General features: G+C 40.1%; 1 protein-coding gene across 1 annotated transcript in view; it reads right to left on the reverse strand.

Moving 5' to 3' along the window:
* Positions 1-19,012, reverse strand: part of PAX5 (paired box 5) — a 271,976-nt gene that overhangs the window by 131,551 nt on the left and 121,413 nt on the right. The window contains exon 7 of the mRNA XM_089488734.1: positions 212-341. Within this exon, the coding sequence (XP_089344860.1) occupies positions 212-341 (130 nt within the window). The remainder of the gene's footprint in view (positions 1-211; positions 342-19,012) is intronic.

Genomic DNA, 19,012 nt, shown 5'->3' on the forward strand with positions numbered 1-19,012 from the left:
ACAGGTTGCAAATCTATACAGAACTCCACATACTTTTGGTACCACAGGTGTCAAATGTCAAGACCAGAACCATTTAAAAACTAAGGAACATAACAGCTCCTACACTTATATTCCAACACTGGCATAGTATGGCATCACAAGCAGCTGCCATTTCACACAATATCTTTCATTTCTAACATGTGTTCTTGCTAAGTTAGCTAGTATTCCTTACCTGTCACAATAGGATAGGACTGTGGCCCTGGAACGCTGGCTCCGATATCTGCTGAAGTAGGACTTGTTAAATTAGCCTTCATATCATCTAATCCACCAGCTAGTGAAGCCATGGCTGAATATTCTGTTGACTAAAGGGAAAGGGAAATTAAACCTTTTAATAAACCTTCTCTGCTTTAACAAGTAATGTGCTAATGCATTGCAAAACCAATCTATAAAAATCTAGTCCCACTGAAGGTTTTGTACTATTTTGTGCATCATTTTGCACTATTTGTTTTCACATGCAATGTGTCATTCATTGTCATTCATTATACAGTGGACCCTTGTTATACGCTGGGGTTTGGTACCAAGATCCCCCATGGATAACAAAATCTGTGGATGCTCAAGTCCCATTAAATATAATGACATATCATTTTCAAACCGTGGATGCTTGAATCCGTGTATAAAAAATCCATGTATAAGAAGGGCTGACTGTACTCAATGGTTTTGTGTTTTGGAGAGTGTTCACAACTCCCGTGATTTCTGCTGAAGACCCCTGAAGAAGGCCTTTTCTTATACAGGCCAAAACATGTTGGGCTATTTTAGCGGGGGGAAATAAACAATTGACCACCTTAGAGCATGTGGAACTTATCCCTTTACTGTTATCTCATTCATTATATGCCAATGTGACTTGACAAGTGTTGATTATCTTACTTTTTACAGCAATTATGTTGAGCAAGAAAAATTTTGAGCATCCTTTCCCACCATGGCACATTCCATGTTTTAACTACTGTTTTCATCATCCCTGAATATTAGCCATGCTGGCTGGTTTTGATGGAAGTTGTAACCCAAAACATCAGCAAGCAGCAGTCTAAAGAAGGCTGATTTAAGGCCCTTGAATATAGACAGGAGAAAATGATCATGAGCACATCTACAGATGGCAGGCCATGTTGAACTTGAATAAGTCATCTTGCTCAGAGGGGGGCTGGGGGAAGATTGTTTAATTCCACAAAGACTGGGCTTTGGCAAAACAATTTTTAAATATATATATATTTAAGTAGTATTGACAGTAGGTTTGCTGCTGTTGTTCAACAGTGTTAAGTAGTCCTTCATTGCTGTTATTTTTCAATGCAATGTATTCTCTGTATTCCTTAAAAAGTTGCCACCTGCCACAGCTCCACAATAAAGAATGTATTGTGAATTTGTAAGAAAATGGCATGTTATATGTGCCAGAACATTAGCATTACTCTTACAATATTCTGTCCTTAAAATTAAATTAGAATTGTTTCTTGCATTTATGCTCTCACCAGTACATAAAGTTCATAAATAAGAAATTATTTCTTGAAATAAGGAACAGGTGACAAGCATGTTGTTGTACACAGAACAAATAATAAAAACTCTAAACAAGGTTTTCAGCTAGCTGTACATATCCCTTTAATAATCATAAAACATTAGGGAAAGGCTATCCTGTTTACCTGAGCTTTTTGGTTGATGGTGTGCATTTTATTAATTAGTAAGCTATAGTTATAATTAGTATATAATTGATGTTAATATTTATTACTAATAATATTTTGGTTATAGTTATTACTGTTTCTTATCATTTTGAACTATTAGCTTTGCTTTAACTGATGCTTTGAAAAATGGCTTTTCTCTACTGCTTATGAACTCATACTCCTATGGCATTTTTCCTTTAACAGTTTTTACTTTCTTGTGAATAGAATACTATTGAATACTAATGTGTAGAAAAAAGGCAGTATCAAAATACTTAAACAAATAAGTAAATTCATTGCACCAATGAAGCATAATCCTGTACATGCTAATATAAAATTAAGACTCCTCAGTCCAATAGGATATATCAAACCCATTCCGAGGCCTGTTAATGTGGAAATGAATCTCACCGGTGTGGACTTAGATTAGGACTGTACTCTAGTAGTAAACATGTACACACAAAGTTGCAGTATGCAGCTCTGTAAAGATAACAGCCTTGCTAGCATTGAAGAAAAACCCTGATCCCACAGATTCATTTTTAATCATTTTTCAACCAATAGTCTCTTCAAAAGCAAATGTAATGTATCGGCTTTTTATGATTTTATAGTGCTCCAGTGTGTATCCTGGTGCCAAAGTAATGCAACTACATAGTTCAACAGTGTAAACAGCACTGCCTTTTGCAATAAACATTTCAGTCTGATTGCCACCAGGACCACCTGCCAGACAATACCCAGGTCAAGTAATGCTTCATGCTTCAAGCAGTTTTGGAACTGTTTCTGAGGGTCATTTAAATATGTAAATGTTTTTCCTTTCATCTGCCAAAACATTCATGTAGCACACACACACACACACACACACACACACCTGCAAAATTACTGACCGTTCCCCCCATAGCATTGCATTTCAAATTTCAAAAATTGCATTGCATTTCAGATTTCAAAAGCATTTTCTTGTTTTGGATTAGCGAGGAGGCTCAAGATGTTTCAAGGGTAACAGAGATGCCAGTGAGAGGCTTCCTCTTATTGAAGAGCAGCACTGCCTTTTGCTTGGGTTGGTGCCATACTGAAGACTGTCTCCCACCTCAGCAATGTCTCCAGGCCCTTCTGACACACAACAAAAGTGTTCTGATATATCTCAAGAAATGTGCTGGGTGGCTTCACAGCACAAGGCATGGCATCTTGGGCCTCCTCTTGTTTTGTGCTAGAAGGGCTTTTTAAGACAGTGAACACAAGGGGGAGCAATTATATCATGGCCAACAATTCTGGGCTTCAAGCAGCTTGCCCAGCAGGATCTGCACCCACCTCAGCTAAACAGCCCTGTCTTTGTAGCAAAAACAATGTTCAGATTATCAACTGTGTTTATCAGTTGGTTTACCAGTAAAGATTGTTTATAATTATAATGCTACGAAATTAGAATTAAAATCTTAAAACTCCAGTGGATACAAAAGAAAAGTAACAGCAAAAATAGTCAATACTGTACCCATCAATTATTTTGAGAGCATATAAATGTACATACATACAGAAAAAGAGAGAGAGAGAGAATTATCCATGAAATGAATAATCTGCAAAGCACCAGAAATGATGTATCTTTAAAACACAAAAATTGCCTTAAATCAAAATTAAAACTATACAAAAGCTAAAAAATAATACAATGAGCATTTAGTTTCAAATGAATATTTTTAAAAACTTTATATTTAATCTTAGTTTTGCTTATTCCTTACCTTTCAGAGCCTTACAGCTCTGTCCTGGACATAATCAGCAAAAATAATTTATGACTGTAGGCATTTCAAACTGAATATGACAATGTCTGTATCCATCTACAGGTATGCCATATCATGTTCTGCTGTTGTTGTTGTGTGCCTTCAAGTCGTTCCCAACTATGGCATAACCTAAGGTGAAGCTATTGTGGGGTTTTCTTGGCAAGATTTGTTCAGAGGAGGTTTGCCATTGCCTTCCCCTGAGGCTGAGAGCATGTGACTTGCCCAAGCTCACTCCCTGTGAAATTCTTCCATCCTTTTCTTCCTGTGGATATCTATACTACAAAGACACATTGGTTGTTCATGCATTTTAAAAAGTAACCGCAGCTTCTAAGCTGCCTAATGTTTTTAAACCTCATGTGTTCTCATGCCTTTCCATTAAAAATCCTAGGAATCCTGAGAATTGTAGTTGGGGAAGGGCTGCCATGAGTGGTAAACTATATTTTGCATACAAAATAACCCAGTCAGATCGAGCCCTATCAATAGGCTAAGTACAGTAACTACGTCAAGCACTAGATGCTGGGAAGTCTCTGTGGCAGTCACCTGAGTGTTACTCCTGAGACCTGCAGCTGTATGTGCCACAAGCCAGGTTCTAATCTCCTAAGGCACCCAGTTTCCCTTAAGCATGGTGGAAGACAATATCACATCACCAGCACTGAAAATCAGCTGGCCGTCCGGTCAGCTTCTGGAAATGGAAATGGGGAGGAACACCATATTTGCCTCAAGCAGCAAAATAACTTGGGCCAGACTTGTCCATATGCAGTCACCAGAACTCCAGACAGAGCTAGGAAGGAATCCTGCCTGAAACCAAGGACTCCTCATCAGTGACAACAAAACTAGGCTCAGGGAACCAGTGGTATAAACTGGTACAGGGCAGCTTCTCATCTTCATTATTAGAGATTTGTAATCTTACCTTGACATACAATCCCCTTGGAAGATGGAATAACTAGTAAGACAGTGTTAAGGCACTCATTTAGACAGTTAGTTATTCTAAGCAGGACCACTTACCCTTTGCAAAACAACCTGCAGATTTGCTCAGTGAGGAAGGCAGCCTACACAACCCATGACCCAACAAGCAATATGCAGCTTCATATTCATATGCAGAAAACTAACAAATGCTTCCCATTTGTGTATTTCAGGCAGAGAGCAAAAAAAAAAATTATCTTCCTAATCATTTGTTATAATGGTCTCCATTCAGTTTCATTCAAGGAATTCAGCCTCACCTAAACTCCACATCTTCCCGCAAATCAAAACTACAAATTGGAACCAATAAGGATTTTACTTCCAACGCACATAGTAATTTGAGAGAAGGGACCACAGCAGTGAAGGAGGGTGGAAATCTACATCCAGTCCTGCCATGATCCTAATAGTCAGTCCTTCCCTTCCTGCAACAGACACTACTTTCATTTTAAGCAAGTACATTAAATTCAAAGACATGCCTGACATTATATGTAGTTTAGGGTTCACATATTCCACCATCTCAATACTAGGCAGATAATTTGCATATTGTGCAAATCATTATAATGGTGCATACTATTAAATTGCATTCTAATTATGCAAATTCAACACAGTAATCATTGTATAGTTTTACTTCCACCATGTTTCAGCCTTTGTACCATCTTTATAGCAACTACTCTTTCTAGAGATCCAATAGACCAGTGGTTCCCAACCTGTGGGTTGGGACCCCTTTGGGGGTTGAACGACCCTTTCATGGGGGTCGCCTAAGACCATTGGAAAACACCCATTTAATTACAGTTATGAAGTAGCAACGAAAATAATTTCATGGGTTTGGGTCACCACAACATGAGGAACTGTATTAAAGAGTCACGGCATTAGGAAGATTGGGAACCACTGCAATAGACTCATGTTTAAAATGCTTGACCTGGAACAGAGAGATTTCAAATCCGTGTTTGGTCACAGAATTTACCATGTGACCCAAGTTGATCTCTACCACTCATCAATACAGGAACCATGTAAAGTAGCCCTGTAAATTCCCAGTGTGGCAAATCATCATCATCATCATCATCATCATCATCATCATCATCATCATCCATTCCACAAGAACCATTTTGTATTACCCATTCCAGGCAAAACTTCTATAGCAACACCCACCCCATTCATCAGTTTCATGAAACTAGATGGGAGTGATGCAACAACCCAGGAGGAAGAGGGGGAACTAGGGTCAACACCACAGAAACCAACTTCTTGCACTCATTCCAAACAAAACCTTTCTATTCTGGAAAATGGACCAGAACACCAATTTTTCAAGTAGTCACGTCCACTAAAATCACCAGTTTTACAAGACTAAATTAGAGTAATGTCAGAATAAAAAAAAACATCTGCAAGAACCATTTTCTTATATCAATTCCAAGCAAAACATCTGTGGTTCAGAAAATGACCCAGAATGCCAATTTTCAGGCTTGGCATGCTCACAGACTTCACAGGATTAGATGGCAGCCAGGAAAATTCAATTACAACCACCTTCTTGTAGCAGTTCCTGCATATTCATTTTCAGTCATTCGTTTTCTAAAATGGCCAACGTTTCAGAGAACCATATCCACCAAATTTACAACTTGCATAAGACTAGATGGGAGTGATGGTACAAGCCACAAAAAAATCTATAAAAACTACTTTCTTGCAGTCATTTTTGGGGGAAGCATGCACATTCCATAAAAGATCCAGACTGCCATGTTTCTTGGGGCCTACACAACCAAATTCACTATTCACACACAACTAGATAGCTGTGATGCAAGAAGCTATAAAAAATTCTACAGGAAAGTTGGCCTGTTCCAGAATATAGAAATTTTTATCTGAATAGGTTCTAAGAGGTTGTTCCTATGGACTTTTTTTCTCCTGGATTGTTGCATTACTCCCATCTATTATTCTGCAACTGGTGGATTTGATGAGCATGGAAAGTTAATATTCTACTCCACTTTCCAGAACACAGATGCTTGCAATGGCTAGTAAGGCTAGTAGAAAATTATTACGGAGCAATTTCTGTGACTTGTGTATCTGCCAAATTTGGTGGGCTTAGCTACCTAAAATGTTGGCATTCCTACCCCTACCCCCCCCCCTTTTTTTTTTTTAATACAAGTGTTTTGCTTAGTATGGATATAAGAAGGTGGTTTCTGTGGAATTTTGTGGCTTCTTGCATAATTTTCACCTGATCTTTTGTGGCTGTTGCATTTTCAAGGCATGGCAGCTCTACTCTCACACAGGAGAGCCTGGACCAAGGCCACCAGTGAAAAATAACATAAATTAAATGTACTGATCCTTATGCTACTACAAGAGTCTTTTGTCATATTTTTATGCATCAAACTAATGTGGTTAATTTCTTGCAAAATTTGAAAGGTGGTTCTTTGCATGAGAATACACACAGACACTCAGTCTATCTTCCCTATCTATCTATACTTCCGTATCTACCTACATCCAAGTAACAACACAATTCATCCGACCTCTGTTTCTCAATCAATATCACACTCCTATACAATTATTTCTGCTTAAAATAAACTGCTCCAGACCTTTACCTCTATCCATGCCATACCTGCTGTTTTGTTTCCCTGATATGGATTACATTAGAGTAGGAAATGGGATGGGATTCTAATAAATACAAGTATATAATTATTTTAGTCTAAAGACTACTTTAACAGTGTAGATCATAAGTCTAAGTAGAGAGGTCAAAAGGCTATACTATATACCCAGGACAAGGAAGCATTGAATTAACTCTTTTTTTAAAAAAAAACACTTCATTTATTTATTATTTGCAACTATTTACCAGAAATCTAAAATCAACAGCAAGCTCCTACCTTATCTCCATGAGCTTCTGTCTAGTTATCTATTGATGCATCTGTCTACCTATCTATGCATCTAGCTATCCTCTGTCTGGTTTTCTTTCAGTTTCTTTTCATCTGGGAGCACCTCCCAGGTGTATAAGGACAAGATGTGGATATGGCCTCTAAATAGGAATAATGGCCTGTTACAGACTGCCAAAATAAAGCTGCTTCGGGTCTCTTTGGAGGTCTGCTGTTTAAATGATGCATGCACCCTAAGAATCCGGAAGCTGCACCAAAGCTGCACTCCAGTGCTTAGGAATGGAGTGTGGCTTTGGCGCGACCTCCGAACTCTTAGGACCCCATGCATCATTTAAATAGCATACTTCCAAAGAGACCCGAAGCAGCTTTATTTTGGCAGTCTGTAACAGGCCTCTGACTCTCAAAATGATTTTTCCTTCAGTCCCCTAATTTTAGCATTGCAGTGACTTAAACTTCAGTTGAGCATTTAGAAATAGAGTTTAGCACACAAAAAGTGCAATAGGTGTGAAAAAATTTCAGTCTCTCATTCTCTACAATGATAGAAATTTGGGCACTGAAGGAAAATGTCCTCAAGAGGGCCAAATTCTTTTTTGTGGGTCAATGTCCTGATCCCCACAAGTCCCCATAGCTATACTGGCACCCAGATTCAACTTTTGAAAAGACTGAGGCAAATAGTTTAGAATTTACATTTTTCTGGAAAACCAATCAAGACTGCCCTATCTTTCCATAGTATGCTGGTATAGTGGTAGCTCTGTAAGGAAATATCTCTGCTCTTTCTCCACCTCACCCCCACTAACAAATTTCACCTTTTACCCTGCAATAACACTGTGATACTTCTCACATTAGCTAAACCAGTGGCAGGATTGTTTCTCCCAAAACTATGAGGATCTCCTTTTTTGCAGTCTATCTCCAATTCCAGAAAGGCTAGAGACAGACTTTTAATAAAATGAAAGCTTAGAATCCAAGCAAGCAAGAGTTCAAACAGGGACTGGACAGAATGCCTAGATTCTGAATAAATCCAGATAATCTCTTCACATAGCAATCCTAATCTAGTTTGGCTCTGAGATGTTCTCAATCTAATTAAAATCAAGGATATGGCAGAAAAACAACAGCAGGCCCTCTTCTCCCCCCAACTACTTTGTGCACTGTCTGTATGTGTGCACCTGAGAGCTGGTTTACTAGTTACGTTCCCCAGCACTCCACCATTCTATACTGGGCTTACAGCAGGCTCTGGTTTTGAATGCTAAATCATAGCAGACGAATACCATTCCAGGCATAACTTTGCAAGAACTCACCAACAGACTGGTTTTCATGACACTGGCTTTGTCTGCATCCAAAAAGCCCATTTCTCCCCCACTCCCACATTCTGGCATTATCCTGTTCAGATGATATACATCGCGGAGACAAGTTCTGGTGTGAGCAATACAGATGGCATCTAACACATTCCACACCAGAACTGGGGTATTACAGCCTTAAAACAGTATGTATGTATACACACACACACACACACACACTCACACACACACACACACACACACACACCTGTTGCTCTGGATCTTTTAGGAAGATCTGGAACTCTCTGTTCCCCCATCAAAGCAACTGTTTGCATGGGCATCCCTCTGAGATGTCCAGAACATCTGCCACCACCATAGGTTGTTCATTCTGAGGTCAGAAAGAAGTGCCTAGTGACAAGCATAAGGCTAGATGTCTCGTTCTACCTCAGAAAAAGTGACCCAATACAGCAGTGGATGAACTGGGTGGCCCAGCAAGATGCTTGTGCAGATATATGCCATGGCATGGGAATGGAGGGCCAGATAACAAGGGTAGGGTAGCTGTAGGGCCAGGATACACCAAGCTGCCCCCAGAGTATCCTGGTCTATTGTCTCCCCATAGCCATTGGCACTACCAGTAAATTATAAAAGAAAATACTATGCCAGCATCCAAAAAATGTGAATTTTGAAATCCTTATAACATGCTGCATGATGGTGCTTCTCTGGGAAAGGTATGGGGCTGTAAAGGGGATTGAGCTCATACACAGTACTACAAATGCTTATCAGCGCTCCTTCAGATTCCGGAGACTTCACCAACTATAGTCCACATATCTATTTATTATAGATTTGCAACTATAAGGTTTAGTAATAGCAATAGCAAGTACATTTCTATACCGCCTATCAGTGCACCTAAGCACTCCCTAGGTGGAGGGAGGGTTTAGAAACATTAACATTTTAGTGTCTCAATCTGAAATTCTTAAGCAACTAAATGCTATGGTCAAAACATGGCTTATGTTGAAATAAAATTTTAAAGACAAAGCATTGCAGAAATATATTCTCCTTCGGGAGGATCCTTCTTCCACTTTTTGCTAGATATTCTATTTCTCCCCTATTTCATTCTTACATCCTCACCTCTTAAGCCTTCCATCTCATTCTGAAGTCCCATTTTGACAGCAAAGCCTTTAAAGCATTGCAAAAATGTTGCCTTTTCAGCATAATCTACTGCCAATTAACTAGCTGCTATTCTATCGTCAGAATATTACCTTTCCTCTACCTCCACCTTTATGTCCATTATTATTGTTTGTGTTGTGGTGGTGGTATTAATATCCTGCTCTTTAGAAATGCTCTCAGAGCAGCTTACAAATTGTTAATTAGACAGTTCCCTGCCCTCAGGTTTACAATCTAAAAATATATGAGACAAAAGGTGAAGGAAATGGCAATAGGGAACAGCAATAGCAATAGCAGCTTCATTTATATACCGCTCCATACCACACTAAACAGTATCTAAGCAGTTTACAACCATAAGCTAATTGCCCCAACAGGCTGCGTACTGATTTTAGTGACCTGGGAAGGATACAAGGCTGAGTCAACCCTGATCCCCTGACTGGGACTGAACTCACAACCTTGTGGTTTGTGGGTGAGTGATTGCAATACCGCCATTTAACCACTGCACCACCAAGGGATCAAGTCCAGTGGTTATTCTTTCCCTCTGAAGCCATGGCAGATGGAATTAAAGTTAAGGCTAAGGCTCTGTGCCTTTGTGTGGCAGGAGATGGTAACCATCAGAACACCTAGCATGTCATGCTTCTGAAGCATTTAAAAGCTACTAAATATATTTGACCCAAAGCCAGAGTAGGCCAGGGGGAAATGAACTACTGTGAAAATAACCAATGCATGCACAGCTTCTATTTCAGGTACAAGTTACATAAGCCATCTTAGAATCATAGCGTTGGAAGAGACCACAAAGGCCATCCAGTCCAACCCCCTGCCATGCAGGAACTCTCAATCAAAGCATTCCCAACAGATGGCGATCCAGCCTCTGCTTAAAGACCTCCAGGGAAGGAGACTCCACTGCACTCTGAGGAAGAGTGTTCCACTGTCAACCAACCCTTACAGTCAGGAAGTTCCTCATAATGTTGAGCTGGACTCTCTTTTCCTGCATTTTCATCTTGATGAGAGGCAGGCCTGACAAATAACTTGCAAACTTTGTAACTGTGAAACACAATACTATTTGGCTCAGACAGAAGATCAGCTGCGTAATATTGACAAGCTTTATGATTTCTCAGCAAGAAGGAAATGTCCAGTGATAATGCTTCCCATTCCTTCCTTCTGTCACACTCAGAAAAGCTGGAATTGAAATCTTTCTTCATTTTGTATGTCTTCAGATCTTTGCTTGTTTGTAGTTAGCTACCCTCAAGTTAATCTTGACTCATGGTGACCCTGTGTAGATTCAGGCCTATGACCTCCCTAACTGAGTCTAGTCATGTAGCATGCAGTCTTCTTCTCTTTCCTAGCATTATTGTCTTTTCTAATGAATCGTGCCTTCTCGTGATGTGGCTGAAGTACGACAGCATCAGTTTGATCGTCTTGGCTTCCAGGGAGAGCTCAGGCCTAATTTGTTCAAGGACCCATTCATTTGTCATTTTGACTGTCCACAGTATTCTCAGCACTCTTCTCTACCACAACATCTCAAATGAGTTTATTTTCTCTTTATCCACTTTCTTTACTGTCCAGCCCTTACATCCACATATGGTGATGGGGAATATGATGGATTGCACTATTGTAACTTTAGTGCTCAGTTGTATATCTTTACTCTTTAGGATCTTGTCTAGTTATTTCATTGCTGCCCTTCCCATTCCTAGTCTTCTCAGTATCTCTTGACTATAGTCTCTGCTCTGATCAATGTTTGATCCAAGGTATGGGAAATCTTACTTGACTTCATTTCTTCCTCAGATCCCCTCTGTACGCACTTTCATTAATCCTAGTTATTATTAACTCCATCTTCCATATGACATTGTTGAAATCTTAAAGCTTCTAAGAACTAAAGCTAAGAACAAGTTTCTAAGAACTGAAGTGCTGCAGCTTCTAAGAACTGAAAATTATATGACAGACGTAATCATTGCTTTTGATGTGTGCACACTACTGGCTCTAGATGAATAGATTTTGCAAGGTTTTAAAGCAGGCTTGGAACCTTTTGGTTGGGATAGGTGTACCACACACCCCATCCCCCAAATCATCGGTGGACGCATCTAAAGGTGTAAATGGAAACATTCTCGCTTGCCGCCCCTCACTCCTGGAACTTCCTCCCCTTACAAGCACGACTCAACACGTCTCTAACCAGCTTCAAAGCCGAGTTAAAGACCATATTGTTTAGGGAACCGTTCCCAAGGAGTCTGTGATTGTGTCCTGGTTGTTCAGATGCTTGACTCAATAGTGGATATTGCTGTTTTAACTTGTTTCATATGTTTTTAATTTGTTGCTTTAACTTTTAGATTGTACGCAATAGGCAGGCTTTTATATTCTTGATTTTACTTGGTTTTGTACAGCGCCGTGTAGATTTACAGCGCTTTATTAAAAAGTTAATAATAATAATAATAATAATAATAATACATGTCTTCCCTATGCACCCTGTTTAAAAGTAAAAGGTCAGGAGATATTGCTTTGGCAGCTGTGCTGCCAAGATTTGGTGGCTGCCATGAGGGCCACAAGCAAAAGTAAGAGGGCCAGGTAACTCACAAACTGGCTATCATTGTTATATAACCTTTTTTAAAGTCCTTATAGAAAACCTACAAGCTTTTTTTGACCATTTGTGATAATGGGACTAAAGCAATGAGTATTATTATTATTATTATTATTATTATTATTATTATTATTATCCTGCTCCTCTGTTTAACACAACCGGGGTGTCTTACAACATTAAAATATGCATTCCCATATCCCAAGATCCTACCCACCCCTAAAATACAATTAAACAAAGTACAATTTAAAACATAGCATAAAATAATAGACAAAGAAACAAACAATAACTACAGCAAAAGTCAAGGTATAACAGGTTAGGCCTTTTTGGTGACTGGGAATCTAATCAGAAAAGGCATGCCAGAAGAGGTCTGTTTTAACAGCTTTTTAAAAACTGTTTAAGTTTTCATATCTTGGCCAGTTGTGAACTTCAGCTCAAATTAAAACTACTACCACTATGTTTCAATGAAATCAACAATGTCTTATCAGTTGATCATAATAAATAAATAAAATGAAATCAACAGGGTGTGTATTTATCATAATTAAAATGTCCCACCAATTTCAATTGTATGTATGAAGACTAACTAATTTAATCTGGATTTGGGTTAATATTTCCTAATTGGTCATATATTAGAGAATCTAGTTTGAACTGGGATTAGTTAGAAACATTCACAGCCTGGATCATTTACAAGTGCCTGCACACTCAGAAGAAAGTCCTATCAAGTTGTTAGCACCTAGCAGATTTACCAAGGAAGTCATAGGCCAGTTACAAACCGGCACTTGGGACGTCCGCAGGACGTCCCGTTTTAAAAAAGGGGCGTCTCTTCTAGACACCCCTGGGTCTAATATGGACTCTGTCCGTACAATATGGCACCGGCCGTTCCACACGGCCGGCGCCATCTTTACGTATCGGACACTGTGCGTCCGAACGTGTCGCGGCGCCTGTGACGTCGTGAATGCGCCCCTGGCGCCTCGCGACGTCACAGAGGCGCCGCAGAAGAAGCTCCATTTTGGAGCTTCTTTTTTGCTCCATAAGGGAGCCACACGGTGTGGCTGCGACGGCTCCCTTACAGAGCAAACGGCGGCGGCAGACCACCTCAAAGTGGCGGTCTATAACCCGCCCCCGTCCCTGAAAAGAATGCTTCAGATTCTCTGACCATCCTGTCCATGGAAAGGGAATAATAATAATATTATAATAATAATTGTTATATCCCACCTTTGCCACAACAATAGGACTCAAGGTAGCTTACAACATTAAAAACAATAAAGTTTTAAATTATACAAAAACATCGAAAGGATATTTAAAAGTTATTTAAAAGGCAATTAAACAAATTGTAATGTTAAAACCATTAAGATTCATTAAATGACTATATACAAATCACCAAACAGCACAGCACACTATTGATGGTCCATCCTAGACAAGTCAGAAAACTGACAAAGAATCCACATTTTTTTAACTGAATTGATATTTGCCCCTTTACAGTACTCTCCAAAAATTTCACAAGGATACTTCCCAACTAGAGTAACATATATTATGTGTTGCTTTCCATTTTATGATACTTCAGGGCAAAACAGACAGCCCTGAAGTGGCCCTTTCAGCACCGGATCAGCCCGCAACAACCACACACCGTGGGCCTGAACCAGTACTTTGCTGGCTCTAAAAGGACCCGCAAAATGCTGGTCCTTTTTAGAGCAGCTGTGATGCTGGTGACTTTTCAGGGTTTCTTTGTCACAGCATATCTAAACACTGCGCCAAAGAAACGGCATGATGCTACCTGCCATCTGGACAGGTGGGTGGCATGATGCCCTCATCAGGATGGAGTCAGACCATGCAGAATGTGGTTGCCATGTCCACACTCTGCCCCGATGTTGGCATTTATCGCAAGTCTGTTTAGCTCCTTTCTTAGTCATATGAACAAGTGAAACAGACAATGCATTGACTTTAGGGTGGTGGACACATGGCTCTCCTACTGTGCTATGGAGATTAAGCTGAGAGCTTTAAAACTATGAGGAAATTAGAACCCAGATCTCCTTAGTCCCACATCCAGTAATGTACCCACAAGAGCACACTAAAGTCATCCCTCCATATTTGCGGCTTTGATATTTGCGGATTTGATTATTCACGGATTTCATTAATATGTTCTCTCTAGGACTGTCTAGGTCAGTGATGGTGAACCTTTTAGAAGTCGAGTGCCCAAACTGCAACCCAAGACCCACTTATTTATTGTGAAGTGCCATGTCCCTCTGGCTTTCTAGTAACAAACTCTGGCAAACTCTGTGCTGGCGTGATGACACTGGTGCCCACAGAGAGGGCTCTGAGTGCCACCTCTGGCATGCGTGCCATAGGCTCGCCATCACTGGTCTAGGTCCTCCAGTGCAACTCTGTGGTCAACTTTAACTAAGAGTTGCACTGAAAGACCATTTGTAGCTACTCCGGTGCCATTCTATGGTCAGTGTATGTTGGACATTGACCACAGAGTTGCACTGGAGGACCTAGAGATTCCTAGAGAGGTGTCCTCTCAGGTAAAAACAGCGTTTTTGTTATTTGCGGTTTTTCCATATTCACGGGGGTCTTGTTCCCCTAACCCTAGCGAATATGGAGGGACAACTGTACTTCTCAACTTTTAAGTCAGAAAAATCTCTACTATCACCAATATAGTGACTTCTTGGAAATCTGTTTGTCCTTTCATTTGCCCATGAACACTTGGTTTGCCTATTTATATTTTTTTAATTGTTCCAAAAATCCCCCAGTAGCCTTCTTATAGTAATAACATCATTGTCACTATCTTATATTAAATCATAGATGCAACATAACATTTGATTGGGGGTGGTGGTGGTATTGCCTTGGCTATTCCAAATATACCCTTCTGCATATTTTGGGCTCTCCTTTCACAGCTGCTACAATCTGTCCCTTGTATAGCCATTCATTCAGGCTGAGGACCTTTCAGTTTGATCTGCAACGATACGTGGGAGGGAGTTGAAGCAGAACCCGAAATCAGAAAAATTCTGAAGGTGTGGAAGCCTTTTAGGTGCATTTGATCCTGACCACTGTACCAGTGACCTAAATGACATAACTAATTATCATTGCCAGATCTATCTTCCATCAGTGTGTCTAAACCTCCTTTTTTCTCAGGTCTCAGTTTTGGTTCATTTGGTGCACCCTGACCACTGTACCACTTACCTAAGTGTACATGACAAAGTATTTGTGCACAGCCATCATTGCTTAGTGCTGCCAGTTCCCTACCTCCCTTGGTTGTTCCTCCTGCTAATCTATAATCAAAGTAAACTTCATTCACCCTTTCTTTTATTCACTTTTAGATTTTGATTGTAAGCACATTGGCATAGTAAGCTAGCTTTTTGCTTTTTTCCTGTTTTCAGCGCTAGAAACTCTGGCCATAGAAAGAGAGAAACAGAATAACCAGCTCTTGAAGAAGGGTCTTCCTGAAACGCATCAACAAGATAAAGAAAAGCCTTTTTAAAAACAGCACAGCTTATCAGTGTTTTGTTCCACAACAACACCGGAGCACATCTCTTATTTTCCAGCAATTCACAATGTTTTCTCCCCCTCAACTCTCTCTTACTCTGTAAAACACCACATATAATAATGGTGCTATATAAAAATCAACACCTAAAACACTCCAGATGGTGACAGAGCTAATGAAACTAAACCCACCTATTCTGGAAATACAATAGCACTGTCTAAAAACTTACTCTCAATTGTTTCTTCTAAAGTAGTAGTAAGGCCAGAGCAAGGAGCAAAAGCATATATCATACCACACAAATGCAAACTTAGGCCACATAAAAAATTACAGATAATAGCATTATTGCCTAGCATCCTCCTCAAAAGATCTTTTTCCCTCATAGGCAAAGTTTGCCCCCACACAGACATAGAACGTTGTGGAGCATTCCACACCTTAAGTCTAAAAACATTATCATCTGGTGTCATCTGGGAAATGTTATTACCAGATACTGTTTTAATATATAGCACATGCCTGTTGTCTGCATATGTTTACAAATCAGTTATTCTACTTGTGATGTATTGGTGTGTTCCCATTCCTATATCTCTTCAGATATCACTTTGCCTCCAGTTTCACAGTGATGCCATTTATTAGGCAAAAAATCAATAGATTGCATTCATGAGAAACGTAAATACAGGAAGGATTTCCACCCCTGAATAAATTTTGTTTTGTTTTGCTTTGCTTTATTCCTTTACAACTTACACATTCTGTTGTTTGGAAGTTAGTATTTACAAATGCTGAGTCACTTGTAATTAATTCTTTTTTGGTAATGACTAAGTCATAAGTAAGTTATTTCACTATTTCAATATAATATGGAACAACTTCATGCCTTTACATCTACATCAGCTAACTTACAGTATGCATGTCATCATAAGTACTCAAAAGTACTAATTTTGGGGTAACATGCCAAAAGATTATTTCTTGGGCATAAAATGAATCAGATTTAAACTAAAGGTCAGAAAGCACAGGAGTTCTCTAAGTTATTGTGTGAATAAACATTCACTTGACCTAAGATATCTCCTCATAAATACATGTGAAACATCTTTAAAACACCTTCATTTGCATCCATTTCACTGCATTAGCCATCAATGTCTGATGTACAAAGATAAGGCTGGATAAACCACAGTTAACCAAATAGGATGCACTCCCAAAATGGTGAAGAGCCTACCACTTTCCCACTCATTGACCATCAATGGGGATGAGGGCTAGAAGCTTTCTTTCCCCTTTGCCTCTGGCTGATATACAAACCTTCAGACAACTCCCTGCTTATGTAATGCTGACTATATTTTCACTAAGATGAAAATTATCATACTCTTTTGATAGTAGTAGATGTAAACCAAATTGAAATGAAGTGAAGCCCTGTCTACAGCACCAAGTAACACCTCCCCCCAAATACATCTCTAATAAAAATTCCCTTGTTAGATCAGAGCATGTTCAATGGCATCTGGCCATTGCCCACCAGGCAACCCTCTCACGTAACGCGGGCACCTCAAAGGCCCGTCTGTTCCGAGCCATTGATATCTTAATTACACTTGTAACTTTTGTATGAGGTCTATTTTTAGTTATGCTTGTTTTAATTCTAATAATCCACCTTAACAATATTACAACCATTAATCAAAACGGAAACTGTAAGAAGAAATCAGAAGGCTAGGACTTGGAAGGGCAGCTATGAAGAAACTAGATGAGAACTAGATGAGAACATCAAGTGTACAATCTCAGTCACACTAAGCTGTATGGGAGCCACTTCTCTATAGTGATATTGCTGCATGACTGCAACCCAATACAAATGAAATGTACGACCGAGACAGACTGCCCAAAAATTGTGGTCTGCAGAGCCCCCAAACCATGTGTCGTCCCTCCAGAGTAAAAAGAACCCGGTTCTTCCAGGTTCTTTTGGCGGCGCCCGGGTTACATCACGTGTGCACTACTGGCGCCTGGGTTACATCACGTGTGCACCCATGCGCAGTGACGTGTGGATGCTGCACATAGCTTATGTAAAGATGCCCCCCCCCGTGTGGACAGGAGGCCGCCATTAGGCTGCCGCCCGCATGTACTAGGGTTCTGGAGTGTGCAGTTGCCGCATGCTCCGGAACCCTAGTTTCGGTGGCAAGATGGTGCTTCTGGCCCGTCTGTTTCAGGCCTAATACATGGGACTTAATCTCAAGTATGCATAAGACTGCAACCTTTGCTTAGTAAGTACTACTGAGTTTATTTATTCCAGAAGGTGGGATATATATGGGAAGATGTGGCAGCTGGTGACTTCTGTGTCAGTGAAGCAGTGAACGTACTACAGGTTACACTCTGAACTTCAAAGCAGCTACCCAAAATAAGTTCATCACCATGAATAGCTCCTTCAAATTTTGGCCTAAAGTCCAGAATGGGTTCAATACCCCCTGACATGGGACCCTCCAACTGCCACCATGGAAAAATTGTTTCAGCTTTCCACATCCCTTCCCAGTTGTCCTCCCTACCTGCAGAGGGCTTAGCAACTGTAACTGTTTCATTGCTGTCCAACAGCCTCCTCCCATTTCTGGATATAATGGGGCTAGGATCAAACTCACACACCTAAGTCATAATGGCATGCCAATGCTTTCAGCCCCAATGTACCCAAGCATGTCTGTCTTTGTCCCTTTCTTCAATGTATTGGTCACCTGCAAGCAGCAAGAGTCAGATTAATGCCACTGTGACACCAGCAGCCATTGCACCAGTCTCTATTCATATCTCTCTCTCTCTCTCTCTCTGTCTCTCTCTTTGAACTTTTTGCCCCTTACCGTTAGTACAATGGTTGCTAGGCAGACAAGTAAATCTGGACTATGGAGGGGGATTGGTGTCACAAAGGCAGGAAACAAACGGTGGCTTTTATCAATGCAGTTCCTGGAGGAAGAAGCATCTTGAGGATTTTCCTCAGAGCTCCCAAACGGCAATTATCTACTCATCCCTGTGAAATTTTTACACAATGTCTACCTGAAGGAATAAAATCCACACCTACCCATGTTGACAAGGCCCTTCTTGCTAGGCCTTAGTTCTAGATAAATGCCTTAAGCAAATGCAAATCAAGAGCTCTGCCAGGTCTTTATCACAAATGTTGGTCACCCCAGATATCCTCAAATTGGCTTATATTTCAAAATGAGTTGGATGGGAGCCAATTCATTATAAATCCACCTGTTGCTTTTCCTTCTATAAATGAAGCTACAACCTAGTGAAATGGCATGCGCTACAGTGAGAGTCATGCATACAGCGGGA

This window comes from Sceloporus occidentalis, unplaced genomic scaffold (genome assembly GCF_023333645.1).
Source record: "Sceloporus occidentalis isolate IW3139 unplaced genomic scaffold, rSceOcc1.0.p SCAF_1, whole genome shotgun sequence".
In the NCBI taxonomy this organism is placed as follows: Eukaryota; Metazoa; Chordata; class Lepidosauria; order Squamata; family Phrynosomatidae; genus Sceloporus; species Sceloporus occidentalis.